The following is a 16,217-nucleotide window of genomic DNA, read 5'->3' on the forward strand; positions in this document are numbered from 1 at the left end:
GTTAATAGTTTATGACTATAGTGGCGTAATTTGAGTTTTATAATAAAGGTGCTAACATTTAAGCAAGCCATTTTTTTTATTGCTTACCAAATTTATAATGTAACTAAGTTTCTATATTTCTTAAGTACTCAAATACATAACTAATTGTTTTTAAAATAATTCTAATACTTTAACTTGTCAGAAATGATCACTAGTTAGCCCAGGCTTGTATTTAGTGATGTATTGCTCAGGAAATTCATGGGTTTATAAGCTGTTTTAATGTAAGTTGATAACCAGGGGCGGCATTTAACATTTGGCGAGTGGCCGAGTGTAATTGGCTTTATTTTTTTCTGTACCCCATTTGCCTGATCATAAAATTTAGAAATGTACCAATGGCCAATGTATAAAGTTAAAATATATATTATGAAAACTATAATGCACAATGCAAATGATATAATAATATGAATGGAGGTAATTTATATTTATTATTTAAAGTATGCATGACAGAAGCTATTTTCCACTTCCAACATTTCCATTTTTTAATTTATTAAAATATTTAACCAAACAAGTATCAACCGCATACCTGCAAGTGTTCACTATAAGAAAAAAATGGATTGACAGTAAAAACAAAGAATGCTTAAATTTTGGCACCTCTTTTAATTTCAATTAACTCATCATTTTTCACTGTAAAAACCACAGAACAAAAAAAAATGTTCTCTCTTCCCTAAATCCTTATTTTAAAAAATTGAAAATTAGGTATAAGTAATTAATACCTACTTTAAGGCCGTTTTTTGACATTTCTTTTAGTAGGTACTCAATAAAAAAATCATGAACAAGAAATTTGTATGTTACATTATTATTATTTATTTGTAAGAGTATAAATCATAAGCATATTATGATGTGCAAGTACTTACACAAACACTTATAAATTATCTATTATTATTGCATAATATAAGACTTAAATATATGGCATATTTAGCATGTACAATATACCTATAGGCTAAAGTTATCTGGCTCAGTCGCTTATTGTTGGTTTGATCTTTGGTTCTCAAAATATTTTTTGACAATCACCAGATATCAAGAGAATTCAGAATACACCACTGTTTATAATATTATATTTATGATGCCAATAAAATATTGATATAGTTACACATAAAATCTCATAAAATAGAGGTGTAATTTTTTTTATGACTTAGGTATTTCTCTAGCATTAATATAGTGCTAATCCTTTATTTTATTACCATAAATTATTTTTTTGGCCGGTAAGCAATAATTAATAATAAAATATAATTTGAAATTTCAATATGTTATGTTTATAAATAAAAATGTCAATTATTATTCACCTCATTTATAATATTTTGACTCATACAGTCATACCTATTAGGTATTTAAGTATTCTATGGTTGATCAATTTTTTAAAAACTCACAAATATTAATTGTTGGAAAATATTTGTGATTAGATTAGTGTACTAAACAGTAAACATTTACCAACCTGAATAATAATTATTATTTTGTTTAAAAAATGTTTACAATTTAAAATAATTTTTTTTTAAATATATTACTAATCATAAGATTTTTTGTTTTTTATTGATAATTGATAAACAATACAATAATTTATTAAAAGCCAAAACACAATAAAAAAAATACATTTATTTTTTAAGTTGTATGTTTATATTGGTGTTACAAAGTAACATATCTATGTATTGGGTTATATAAAAAAAATGTTTAAAAAGAGTAAAAAAATACACATACATTGAGTGTTAAAAAATGCAAAATAAATACATATATTATATATTTAACTTATAAGTTAATACATCAAGACAGAATTGGTTTAGAGATTCTTAATTATAAATGACCATCTATAGCATATGTATTTTATGTAAAGTGTTCACATTTTCGTACAGATTTTACCAACTAAAAAGGTGATACAAATGTAAGAGTATAATTAATATAATAGTTTATCCATCCCATAGAGGAACCATTAGGAATGACGATGCTTAGGCTTTTTTCTCTTCAGCTATAACTGAAAAATTAAAATCATTAATAATTTAAATTATAAAGAATTATAGTTATAAATTTTCATTAGTATTATTTTATATTAGTATATAGGTAACTTAATAAAATAAGTAGCACAAATGTGAAATAATACCAAATGAATATTAGTAGGTATAGACTTTTTTTTTGTCAAATTTTAATTCTTACAATTCATATACAGTGAACAATAAATATTAATAATGTAACCAACTAAGTATTATTAAATTTAGGTACCTTCTTTAGTGGGCAATGGGTTTTTTTCTTCAGTTACTGTGGGTTTCAACTTTGCAGGGTCAAAGTTCTCAATACCGGCAATTAATTGTTGTTGTTCCTTTTCGGCTTCAATCACTAAAATGAAAACAAACAAATACTTTTTATTTTTAAGAATTTGTAGAAAACTATTCATATCTATATAAATATAAATATAAAACTAATTTAAATTGTATATATGGGTATTGGGTAGTCTATTAGATTGTTAGGTAAATACTCACCAGTCTTATCAGGAAGTGGATTTTTTTCTTGAGTCTCGGTGTGCTTCAATTTGTTAGTATCGAACCCACCAACGCCTTCAATGAGTGCTTCAGTGATGGCTTTTTGGCTTTTTTCCGCAGCAACATCTACAAATAAAAAATCTTATTACCTATTTAATCTAAATTATTCTTCCGTTTGTATGTATTGTTTAATATGGAACAAATACATAGGTACATATATTTCATTTTAACGTTCCATATCGTCTAAAACAGGTTAACATAATTTGTATTTAAAGTATTATAATATAAAGTAATAAGTATATACTTGTATGCATGCATTTTTAAGAAAAAGTTTGACATAAAAAATAGTTTGTAGCATGAGCACACTCACCTTGAGCGTTCGGCAAGATTACTTTTTCCAGAGTATCTGTCCTTTTCAGCTTGTCCGCGCTAAAGTTATTGACGCCATGGATGAGATCGTTATGTTGGCGTTCGCGTTTCACGTCTTTTTTTTAATCCAAGAAAAAAGCAACAGCAAGCAATTTAACATACTCATGGATTAGCAGAAAGCGTGAAAAATTCACATAACTATGAAATTTACACACATAAGCAACACATTTATATTAGCATTTGGCAGACTATTTAAACTTGTAAAGCCATTCAAAATAACTTTATGCATTGGCGTGCGCTAGGAATAAGTTTGCACTGCATACTCTGCAGTGACTCCGAGAAAAAACGAAAGTATACCTCGACTTGCTATGCAACACCACAAGTTGGTCACAATATTAAATTCGGTTCTGTCAAAATATTTTTCCGCAGAAGTACGGTTCGAATAAAATACCTGTCGGCTAAAATACGGTTCTTCCGAAATATTTGTTGGCAAAAATAAGATAATATACTGATAATATACTTCACTTGTCTACGTTATTATATTTCGGCTGAAATATTTTCGTCCAATTTACGAGCTCCCGAAACGCCTATATTTGACTACCCACTTAAAGCCTAAAAGTCTTTTTTCTTATATATTACTCAATTTTACATAATTTAAAATTGTGTTGGGAATATATTTTTGTTTCGTTGTCTTATATTCATTTCAAATTCGTTATTAGTGTTAAGTTATTAATGACTATACAATTTTAATTTCGGTAGTTTTAGATATGTCATAGAGACTCAAAAATATATCAATACCGATTACCGACTGATATAAAAAAAAATGGCCTTGGAAATAGATATTGAAAAATTGACAGACGAGCTCAAACCACATTCGATGAAAAGGCGACTTAAGCTTTATCAATAAATATTTTTTTATAAAAAGTTACGAACAAATAAATTGTGATTTAAATGATTTAATATACCTGCACTTTTTTTTAAAGGAACAGGCCTTTTTGCAGTTGGCTAGATTTTTTCATTAGGTTCTCACTAAAAGGCTATATTATTTGCATAACTTGCCAATAATCTAATTATGTGTGCCACGCCAATGACTTTATTGCTTAGGTTTCAAAGTAATATATCTATATTATATTTAACATGCTTTGAAAAACATTATGTACCTATAGCCAAATTTCAAATTTACTTAATAATAATAGATACTTAAGAGGGTGTTAGCTCACTACGCACCATTCGTTTTCACTCTTCGACCTATGCACATCATAGAAAATTTAAGTTAAGGAGAACCAACTCTGTGCTCCTGTGTTGTTACTTTTAATATTAGAGTGAATTCACCTATTATCAAACTTGAAATTAAGGACATTATACCTGTGTGGCTATGTCGTTACGTTCGCTTTTTTACGATATTTTAATTTCTATGCGTTTTATAAACATTTTAAAATTGTAATAATTTACAGGCTCGCAACTTAAATAAAAATATCATAAAATAGCTAACTTGACGACACGTGTAATGTTGTTAACTTAGAAGTTAAATAATTTTAATAATAGCTATCATTTTAAGTATAATATTAAAAGTAACAGTTTAGGGTTGGTTCTGATGCTCGTAAATTTGGTATGTTGCGCTTGGGTTAGAGAGAGAAAACAAATGGCTGAAAACATGGTGCTCTAACATCCTCTTATTATTATTTTATGAATAAAACTGTAAGAAAAAAAATTTTGCATAAATATACTAAAACAAATTCAAAGACAGAATTACATTGTTGGGAAATCTCACACAACACACTAAAATTTGTTTAGCAAGTAATTTAATAAATTAATTAAGTAATAGTTAATTTATCAGAAACGTAAAAGCTTTGATATTTTTTTTTTATATAAGACTTGGGACTCAAACGCACACTAAACTGATACAAGCATTTCATACGATAAATATAAGAAATAAATAATGATTTATAAATAGTATTAATATTTGATTAGTAATTACCTTCAGCAGTAGGAAGAATGATTTTTTCATTAGTATCAGCCTTTTTCATATTGTCAGGATTGAACCCTTCGAGTTGATTTTTAAGGTCGAATGCTACCTTTGGCAGATCTTTTAACGACGGAGAACTCATTTCTATAAAAAAAACATGAATAATATTAAATCAATAGTAGTATAATAGTGTTAATAAAACTACCCCGGAATAATACTAAAAGTAATGTATTTAAATTTTTTTTCGAAAGGGGTGATTCATGCAATGAATGACTCATTCTAAACGGAAAAAGACTCATATCCCCTGGGCATTGAGTGTTCATACCAATTAAATCGAGCACAAAATGTGCACACACTTATTCCAGTTTAACTCTGTATAAACTACACAGCGTACATAGCATATATTAGGTATGCGATATTATACCCACTACTTTTATAATTTAAAATGAAAATATTTTTTTTAGAAAATTATATTTTTTTCGACTAACTGTGTTAAAAATATATATATGATCTATTAATGTAAGTACAGTTATAATAAACGTATTATTACAACGGAAATAGAATCCCCCTAACGTGTAGAGATTGTGTTGAATACACATTTGTCAGTAAATAATGCATTTAACATTTGGGGATGCTGAGACATTATCGATCACGCAGGGGGTATCAAACTTGTAGGAACAATGTACCCACAACCCTATACAATGGCTACACATTTAAATATACACTATATATGTTGCGTTGCTATAAAATATAATATTATAATGCATTTTCTGTTGAATGACAATTTATTTTTTAAGTGCAAAAACGTGTTTTTACCAGTTGACATCAATATAAATCATTTAAAAACTGATTCATAGTTTTTTTACCCAGTCTATGTAAAATCATTAATCTGTTTTTATTTTTCTGATACAAATCTTATAAATACTTCATAATACGAAGAAATAAAATAGCTAATATAATTATTTATATCAATTGGCTACTACAAAAAAGTCAAAATACAATTAAGTATATTATTTAAAAATAATATTTTTGTACTTATTCGTATAATACAACAATTTATTACGTCACACAACCATTTTGTCAACGTTAACGTTATTCTAGTAAACGTATATCTTGCTAGTGTCGTGAACTATTATTCAATAAAAGTTATGTCAAAACAGGGTGTATCCGACCAGAGTCGACCGAGACTTGGAACCACTAGTAATTCGGGAACCCTACAGATTGATTCTATCTGAGGCCTGAGCATACAACCATAGAAGGGTAGAGCATCATTGCATGCCCTTTAATATGTTTATTCACGTGCGACGTACCCATTTCGATGAGTTAAAACCTCTTACCGAGTGAGCTTTACAAATATATTTATGGTATATCAATTTTGATAAATATTTTTTTAATAATATTTTAGGTTTTATTCGTTTTTAGATAAAAGTATTTTCAGGGCATCATTTAATTTGCAGATCCTGATATTACGTTTTATTATGGCCATTTTTGGGTACTCGTACGTTTAAATATATACTCAAGGCCAATGTTTAATATAAAAATTTGTCAATTTGTATAGAATAAAAAATTATTTATTTCCAATTTTACAAATTATAATAGTGGGTATAACGTATGTGTACGTGGCACGTCTAACCACTGTAACGTGGTATAATATTTCACTCTTGTATAACATATTAGTCACTTTAATAAATGGTGAACTTTATACAGACTCACATCAGTCACACGTAAGTTAATTTATTATAACTATTATAAGGTATATTTAACATTTTATATTATGAATCATAAATACTCGACTATAAGTAGGTAAAGTGGTAATTGATGATCAGCCATTTAGAAATTCCCAACATCGACATTTTAAATCATTACTAGTTAATTGTTGATATGGATCGGTGCATCTGTATTTAAATTGGGTCATTCACCCGAAAACGCATACAAGACACGGGCTTACTCTCAAGTAATTAGACTTCTTTTTAACAAAATTTAAAACTATACATATAATACCTAGACAATAAATAAATAGAATATTATTAAATTTGAAGACAATAGACAACATATGGACTGAAAATAAACTAATTAAAAATAAAAAATTCATACCAAATGTTTTTTTTTGGTTAGTACATAGATTATAATTAGGTATGATAAATAATTTAATTACAAATATCAAAAACATATTACTCGAACAGTCACAAAGTTTATTTTTTAATATAAGCTTAACACCATTTGCAGTTTTCGATCTACAGTTGTATATTAGAAAGATGAAACAGCTCGTCATTGAAGAAATACTGTGTGTATTAAAAATCATTTCCTTCTACGGTAAATAGGTCTTGAAACCAGTATTAGCTCCATGGTCTTTCTTTCTCTGTTAACCGTTTTTGCGACGCTATATTTTTTTATAATGTATTATTTTTAAAGACAATGATTATGTAGATGAGCCATGTAACCGTACATTTATCCCCATGGCTACCCATCCATTTGATGGTATAGGTTATCATAAACATCTAAATATGTACATTGTGTACTATATTATACTTTCCTCGAGTCCCAAAACAGATATTAGGTATTTATTAAAGACCAACAAGATAAATTATCAAAAACCAGATGAAAACATACATGGACATATTTTTTTTAAAAACGTCTGCAAGTATTACAGCTATTATAGTAATCTATGTATTAAAAAAAATGTTTTACCTACCTCAAAATAAAAAAAAAGAAAGGAGAGACATGTAGGGCACGGCTATTTACTATTGTTTACTATACGGTATTCGCTAATAAACTATTGTCATGTAAAGCAAAAGAAATATGTATTTTTCAAACAATAAAAATGGTGTACTTATTTCATCCGACGTATCACAGAATATCAAGCAAGCAAAAAAGAAGAACGTGTTAAATGTTAAAGATAATAATTCAAACAATGTTTTTTTTTCTTTTGAAAACGCGCTTTATATAGAACGTATCAATAAAATATAATATAAGTATTGAAAATTTACATTAACGGCTGTGTTATGGTCTTATGGCATTAAAAATATACGGAACAGAAATAATGAACACCGTAAATGCATTCGTGTTTCTATATAGAGGCACCACTGTATGAAACCTGAGACCTTAAAAGGTAAAAATCCTTGTTATGCATCAAAACTACTTACTAAACATGTCAGTTTTTTATATTATGCGTACCTATTGACAACGAGTCTTATAAAAACTATTCTCTACATATTATTTGTATGATTTAACCATTAAAGAATTATATGATAAGTTTAAAAGTGTATATCTATGTATACATAATTAACAGTATAAAATATTTATTTAAAATACAATTTTACAGAAATAACACCAAAACATTTAACTAGTACAATAGGTAAGTATTTAAATTCTCATTAAAAAATAAAAAGTAAAAGATATTAATACAAAATTTAAACTGCTTATTTACCACAAGTCACAACTCACAACAAACAAAAATAAAGCGATTAAAATGTTATTTCATTTAATTTATTACTTAATACTGCATTATTATTGTTGAGAATTATAAATTTATGGCCAATCAGAAAAAATAAGTTAGTATTAAAATTGTTTTTATATTATTGACTCTAATATCAACATCGAGTTTGAAGCATAATCATGAAAATAATAAGATTAAAAATCAAATTATGAAGTTCAGGCAACATTAATTTTTTTTCACACAGTAAAAAGTTGTTAGCATATAAAGTAATTTAATAGTTTATTCTACAGTATGTCCTATATACTCCAATTGAATAACTGATGATTAATGAATATGATTAATAATGATTCATTTTTTTAAATTAGTTCCCTAGTGATATATTGAATATTGATATGAGTCATGTGATTATATGAACGATACGTCCCATACCAAACAGATATAACTATATATATAACAGATAACTATCTATATTTATCATACCATTTAATCTATATGTTTATTATCCATACCTATATCAATGTATACACTATACATACACTAGTTTATGTCCCAAAAATAACAAAGGTTGGTAGTGATATCCACAAGGTTATATAACCTACCTGAATTCAATCCTCGTTACCAAAATTATTATACAAATAGCGTCCATGTGTACCTGTGTCGATTAAATTAATTATATTTAATGTTTGTCATTTGAATTCATCGATTAAACTTTATTTCTATCAATGACGTACCTAAGGGGGGAAACAGGGATATCCCCCCCCCTAACAAGTTTTAAGCATAATTCACATTTATTTTCGATAATGTATACTTGCTTTCGAATTTTGAATGGTTTGTAAGTGAGATCTTTAATAGTTTCCTGCTCCTCCAAAAATTTTTTACAGGTACGTTGACTTCTATACAGTCTTAATCTAACCTTAAGTGGCTAAGTCTGTGTAAAATATTAAAATGTAATGTGAATAGAAATTATATTTTACGTACGGACTCAACTTAGGTATTTGTTATCCCTACTAAAGAGGTTCAACCATAGATAGCATAGATACGATTGATACGATTATGCATATTACATATAATGTAGGAATGCATACACAATATACATGCTACATTTAAATATTTTTAAACTTTTTAAGTCAAATAAGTTGATTGAAATATCAAGAAGTTTAAGATAAAACTATTAAAAACCTTTCTAACAAAAACTCATACTAGGTATATATTCTATACAGTGGTAAAATATCATAAATAATAATGTATGTTGTACTATTGTATTAATAGTTGAGGATGTTAATAAAAATAAAATATCGATTAGCATATACAAAATTGATAACGAATAAAATTCTAGTCGCGTATCATTTTTTTTCTGAATAATAAAAGCATTATCGATGTATTATATGACATGAAATATTTCAAATAGAGGTAACTTCCTGGGATATTTGATAATAACGAATATATAGAATTTTAATCCATACAAAAATAATACTATAAAAACCAATTCCTAACCATCCATGACCTTTCTAGTTTCTATATTATAATAATATAATTTATAAATAAACTAAAATATTATACGTTTTTTGGGATAGGTTTCCACTTTACAAGCATATAGTATTTTAATTTAATTTTGATTCCATTATGTAGAAGTTAAACGCACATTAAACACACAGATTAAAATTTACAATTAATATCCTTTATCGGCACAGCAAATAAAAATAAAATAACTATAAAAAAATTTAACATTCTTTCAGTAGTCTTGTACTTAAACGCTTTGGGAAATCACAGATTTTTTTTAAAACTTAAAAAAATTTGTGAACAGTAATAACATAAAATAAAAACACATAGTAAAATCGATAAATATGTAAGAATCCAAAATAGACGTAAATATCGTAACCAGGGTGAATAATTACAGGAAATTGTGATGAAATATATATTTTTTAATTCGTTTTTGAGTGATTGTTTAGGACAAAAAGCCTCATTGTACCCTATATTTCAATCTAAAATGTATGTAAAACGCCACACGCGTATGCATTTGCAATTAACCATGGCCAATAGATATAGATATTATAGATTATACGAAATAAAAGTGAAAAACTGATATATGAAGTTAAACATTTTGAGTCACTTCTTAAACTGCAATTATGGGTATTTGAACACTTCCCCCACCCATGCCTTTCCCCAAGATGATTTTACCAATACTGGACGTTTCCTCTCTCGGTCAATATATGTATATATTTTTACTCATAATAATAGGTTGGAAAATAGGTTTTTTGGTTGTACCCGAAATATGCGATCATTATATCGGCATCTATTGACCGGGATAGTCTAATCTAATTGCACTTATTACCTAAAAAGAAGTGGTCGAACTGAACTCATTCAAAAAAGGAGTTAAAATTTTAAAAATCTTATAAAAATGATTTTATGTCAATTATTCTAGAAAACCACTCTGTTCAAGAACTTAGTGACTATTTAGTTGATAGTTATATTTCTAACGATAAACAGGGAAATGAGTGTTTTCAAAACGTTGTTACCCCTTCAAATGCATGATACTTTTATTGGAATACCTTTTTTGAGCCTACGTGCAGTTCGGCCACTACCTGCTTTTTACCCAAGTGCTTTCGACTAAAATAAGTGCAATTCGACCATACCTACCGTCATTCAAGTTATGGATTTATTACCCAATATAATGAATTATACTTATATATTAATTTAATAATTTGTATAATTATTTAACAAAAAAATCTTGTATTTATTTATTTACATTTGTAATTTGTAATTTGTATATTGTTTGATATTTATAATATTTATATTAGTGAATTTTCTATTGGCAATAGTGTTATTATGAAGTATTATTGAATTATATTTAAATATTAATTAAATCATTTGAGAATTATTGATTTACATTGTATATGATTGTTTAATATTTTTACTTTAAATGTTTTGTCAGGAGGGGTGATTGTTAAGTTGGGTGGGGGACTTCCAATGAATCGGGGAGGGGGGAGCACAGGGAGAAAACATCCGAATTCATAATAAATAATAGTGTACCCATATATGTATGTAAAATAAGCCATCACTCATAACTTATGTCTCGTAAGGTAATAATAATAAAGATTTAAGCCTGTATACAGTGTATATTAATCACATATTAAATCAATATTCCAAGAAATATAACACATGGTTCTCGTAAGGTATTAATTCCGATAATTCATATAACATATTATATACAACTATAATAATTATTATATTCTACTACACATGTAGACTAAAATAAAGGTATAATATACCTATATAGAAATATATAGTAATAGAAACTAATGTGTAGACCCGGAAAATATATTTGTTACATTATTTATTGTTTAACCGTTTTCAATTAAGAGATTTGCACGTTCAAAAATAACAATAATAGATATAAAAAAGGTACCGGTATAGCATTATAGGAACACATAAGCAATAGTGCAAAATGCATTTATTGAATAGAAGGGGCACACGCCACAAAAAGGAAAATAATACACTGGTATGTGATGACGTCACGCAGCTGAACTCTGCGGATGATGTCATCGTCTAGCTGATATACAACGGTACGGCCGACCTCGAATTAAACACATATTCCCCCATTTTGTCATTTAGTTCTAAACATTATATAGGTACACATATACATTGTATTGACCACATGACTAATACAAGCTATATAGATTTCCTGGATTGTATTAACTGTAATACCTATATAAATATAATAATATACAATTTAAAAACATGAAACATAAATACATAATATAATCAAAAATAATTACAATAATGAAAAAAAAAATTATATACACAACTGTTGAATCATCGGTGACGTAAAAAAGTAGATGGATGATTCCAATTATTAATTTTGTTTCAAATTTATTAAATCTGCTAAGATTTTAATAATTTTTTAAATGTTATTGAAACGCATGAAGTTGCAATTTATCTATACCTACCTATACTTTCAAACATCCATATCGAGGTGTAAATGACATTTCTATAAGTTATGCATTTATAATAAAATATCGATTATCATATTAAAACTTGGCGATTGTATCACTATAAAAAAATAAAGATGTATATGCGTATTATTGTTTACGTTTACAGTAATTACGAAATCAGCACCCTAGTGCGCATTTCATAAACACAAGGTCTATGCAGCCATGAACATTTTAATTTATAATAATAGATATATTATACTATATAGTAACTATAGTATTATTGGCTAATGCCTATTGCATTAACATACAAGAAATTATGATGAAATTAAAAATCAACTTAACAGAAATTCAAACTAATGATATCCATAAACTGAATGTATTAATTTTGAATTTTAAATCATACAATTGTTGGATATATAAACCAATAATAAGAACACAGAACAATGAAAGATTTAAACTAAATTAAAACACATTTTTATTTAATTTCTACCAATGTTAATCATACTATTAATTATTTTTCTTAAATTAAATCTTTTAAAATAGTAATTTCTATAAAATAAATGTCTGCGGTGTACTGCGGTGTTCATTTTATCAACAATTAAAATGTGCCGCGAGCCTTAACCATTGTTTTTACGTACTATGATTTTGTTTATTTTATTTATAAGATATATAAAGCTATTGTTTAATATCTAGTTATATAACATAGTTATATTATACACATTGTCTGGTGTTTAAATATGTAGGTATATAATACATTAAGAAATGTATAAATGGCACATATTTAGGAACATTTTAAGAGAAGAATACCTAATTACTATTTACTACAATATATTATATTAGTACTTACATAAAATATAAAAAATGCTACACAAATAAATAACTAATGTAAAATTTAAATGCTATAATAGCAAATTAACAAAATGCATGCTCTATTATTGGGTCACCGTTTATGTTAAAGCGTAGAAGGAAAATCCCAAATTTGTGTTACCTAAACATTTGTATAAAAAAAATTGAATACAACTACTAACCAGAATTTTTTTTTTATCAACACATTAATTTCATTTCTAAGCTAAGTCAAAAAAATCACGTACTGAAAAAGGTACTTCTAAATTCTAATAATATTATCTTGATGGATCAGAGGATCAGAGAACACCATTTTGTGCTGTCTATCTTATAAGTTCGTACCATAGCAAATATAAACATTAAGCAGTTAATGTTTTGCTTCGTTAGTTTTAATAATTGTGTGATTATATTGATTTTAAGTTTTATAATAATAAAAGTGACTCCACATCTTGTTTTGCAAATTCGAATTTTTACGATGTGTATTTTAATTTTTAAGCGAGTTATATCATTTTAAAGTTTTTTGTACATTGGTACACATAACTTACTGAAAAGAAGAAATATCGTCAAAAATCCGAGATATTTATTCAAAAAATGTCACCACAATGAGGTTTGCTAATAGGTCAAATCACTCTTATATTAAAACTAACGAAGCTAAGAAGCTAAACTAACTAATGTTACGCAGACGTAATGCGGGTGTGGCGTCTTCTTAATGAGTCACAATTCACAATATAGATAAGCCATAAAATACCCCCCGAGGTATAGACATATAATTTAAAAAAAAAAAAAAAGAGGCAGTTAAAAACACTTAAGGAATGTCGTAAAATAACCGATAACGTATGTACTTTGGATATTTAAATAGTATTTTCATTTGGTGTTTGGCTTTAGCGTAAAAAAACTAAAAAATTAAGTTTTATGAATATCAACGTTAGGTGGTAAGGTTTTTTATCGTAGTATAATGACAAAATAAAATAACAGTAAGTCATGGACTGGTGAACTTTCTCGGTAATAACCCACTGTCAAGCGATGATTCATATATTAATAATTAATTTGAAGGCGATACTAATTGATTTTTTGCAAATTGTTTCAATAATCACGAATTAGAAATGTTTGCCAAACACGAATTTCTCCAAAGATGACAAACAATAATATTCAAAAAAATGGTGAGTGTTTAGAAAAAAACAGTTCGATGATATCATCAACATTTCCATACAATAATAAATAATAATCGTTGTTGATACGTTACGTTATGGTTGTAACTTATTAGTATTTTCAAGACGTTCTTATCAAGTGCACCGTGCACGCAGTAATATATAAATACGTGTTCTACCTGTACGTGCTGCATTTACGTATATCTTATATATTATAGGTATGAATAAATTCAGGTGTTATCGACCCAAAAGACGTCCAAGGACATGAGTAATATGTAGTCTAAATTGTAGGTGTACTGCCATATTATATGTAGGAAGTTGACCGTTACATCGCAATCTACACTGTAGACTCTACAGCATAATTTAATTTATATATAAATACAATAGGTATTAATATTATTCAGTTTACACGCCGCTATGATAATGACCTTACCTATGAGCAACACGTTTATTGAGCTATTGATTTTTATTTTGTGAATCAAAAAAAATCAAATTTTTAACACAAAAGTACTTATAGAGCTGTAAGGATGTGAAGTATTAATAATTATAAAATAGAATAATTTCTAGATGTACATTCAAAATTCAAATATAGCCAATGGGCAATAGCCGGTTCGATCGATCCGTGTAAAACTAATTCAGAGCTTAAATTAACGTCACAATATATACGAGACAACAGTAAGTCTATATTATGCCGTGTCCTGAATACGGGTTATAAGCACTCCCGTTGCCTAGTCGTCAGACAGATGTTTATACAACAGATTGTTGTGCACGAAGCACTCGTCACGATACAAACATCACCTCTTTCACCATATGGTCGGAGAACTCAGAATTAAAAACAAAGACGTATTTGAACGCTCCGTACTGTGTAAACAACTTCACAAGGAAGTCAAAATCGAGATCTTTAATATAAGCTGAAAACGTATTGCGATTGATCCCCGGATATAAAATAATTCAAACAAGAACAACCATCACTAAAAAGACTTAAACGTCGGTAGTCAGTACTGCAATGTTACAATATGCTAATTTATATTAACCAATAATGAAAAAATGTAAACTACGATTTTAATAGTAAAATATTTAATATTTTTGTTTATCATGACGATGACCCATTATAATTTTTCGATTGATAAATATCTACAATTAATATTTTAATATAATTTAATATTATGTAGGTGAGTTACTTAAAAGTTAAAACATTAACCTTATGACATTGAGTAGGTACTATATAACTACGAAAGTAACTTTTATATAGAAATAATTTTCAGTGAATAAGCATTTAGCACAAAATATAAGAAATATTGTGAAGCTACACACAGTCGTTTCAAATATATTGTCAAGTGGCTAATTAGTGTTGCGAAAGAATTTTTTTCCAATCAGGCAAAAATTCGACATTATTATACATAATATTAAATGGTATATGAGGATAAATATTTCACATTCCAATGTTATGAAGTTTAAACATTTTTGTTGAAACCATAGATGAACTCATTAATATATAACCTATTGTATTGTAGGTAACGTACCTTATATAATAATTAATAATTATGATTATAGATTAAGGCTTGATCAAATCGTTTGATCCCCTCCTTAATAGTATTTTCTTATTTTAATGATGGATTTTTGTCCATACATAACTATTTTGATTTTCGTTTTAAAGTCTGTCTTTAAAAGGAAGCGCCCGATTATGAAAGTTTAAAGTTTTGGCTGTATAGGTGATTCGTAAAATACAAATAGACTCAGGGTACGATTAATAATATGTACCCGACTGGCATACCAAATGTATGGTTTTTTTTAAATTAAATCTATGATAAATGCATTAATGTGACACAAGTTTCGGTTTTACCTGTTTGGTAATTCCGACAACGGACGTACTACGGATGTGGTCACAACGACTACGGCGACAAAACTGACGTTGGAGGTGTGTCTTCTTGGACGGTGGCAGGACAAAAGTGGACCGTGTGACTGCGAGAGTTCGACTGACTGGTGACTACTGAGTGTCCGCCGTCTGAGTGCTCACCA

The 16,217-nt window shown here is 27.6% G+C and overlaps 1 protein-coding gene across 2 annotated transcripts; it reads right to left on the reverse strand.

Annotated features, from left to right (window-relative positions):
• Positions 1-1,609: 1,609 nt before the first annotated feature.
• On the reverse strand, positions 1,610-16,217 carry LOC111035937 (thymosin beta). Of its 2 annotated transcripts, XM_022317773.1 has the most exons (6): positions 16,042-16,217; positions 4,852-4,983; positions 2,875-2,988; positions 2,505-2,630; positions 2,248-2,361; positions 1,610-2,002 (listed from the first exon to the last, which is right to left on the reverse strand). In XM_022317773.1, the coding sequence occupies exons 2-6, from the start codon at positions 4,979-4,981 to the stop codon at positions 1,977-1,979; spliced, it is 510 nt and encodes a 169-aa protein (XP_022173465.1). In that variant the 5' UTR covers positions 4,982-4,983; positions 16,042-16,217; the 3' UTR covers positions 1,610-1,976. The 2 variants fall into 2 exon arrangements, with proteins under 2 accessions (XP_022173465.1, XP_022173466.1); XM_022317774.1 differs by lacking the exon at positions 2,875-2,988 and having other exon boundaries at positions 16,042-16,215.

This window comes from Myzus persicae, unplaced genomic scaffold, assembly GCF_001856785.1.
Source record: "Myzus persicae strain clone G006 unplaced genomic scaffold, MPER_G0061.0, whole genome shotgun sequence".
Taxonomy (NCBI): Eukaryota; Metazoa; Arthropoda; class Insecta; order Hemiptera; family Aphididae; genus Myzus; species Myzus persicae.

Excerpts from the sequence above, each read along its gene's own strand:
- LOC111035937 (XM_022317773.1), bottom strand. The coding sequence starts at position 4,981 with ATGAGTTCTCCGTCGTTAAAAGATCTGCCAAAGGTAGCATTCGACCTT. Across the intron at positions 2,631-2,874 it reads AATCTTGCCGAACGCTCAAG|ATGTTGCTGCGGAAAAAAGC; the intron begins GTGAGTGTGCTC and ends TTTTATTTGTAG. Across the intron at positions 2,003-2,247 it reads CCCATTGCCCACTAAAGAAG|TTATAGCTGAAGAGAAAAAA; the intron begins GTACCTAAATTT and ends TTAATTTTTCAG.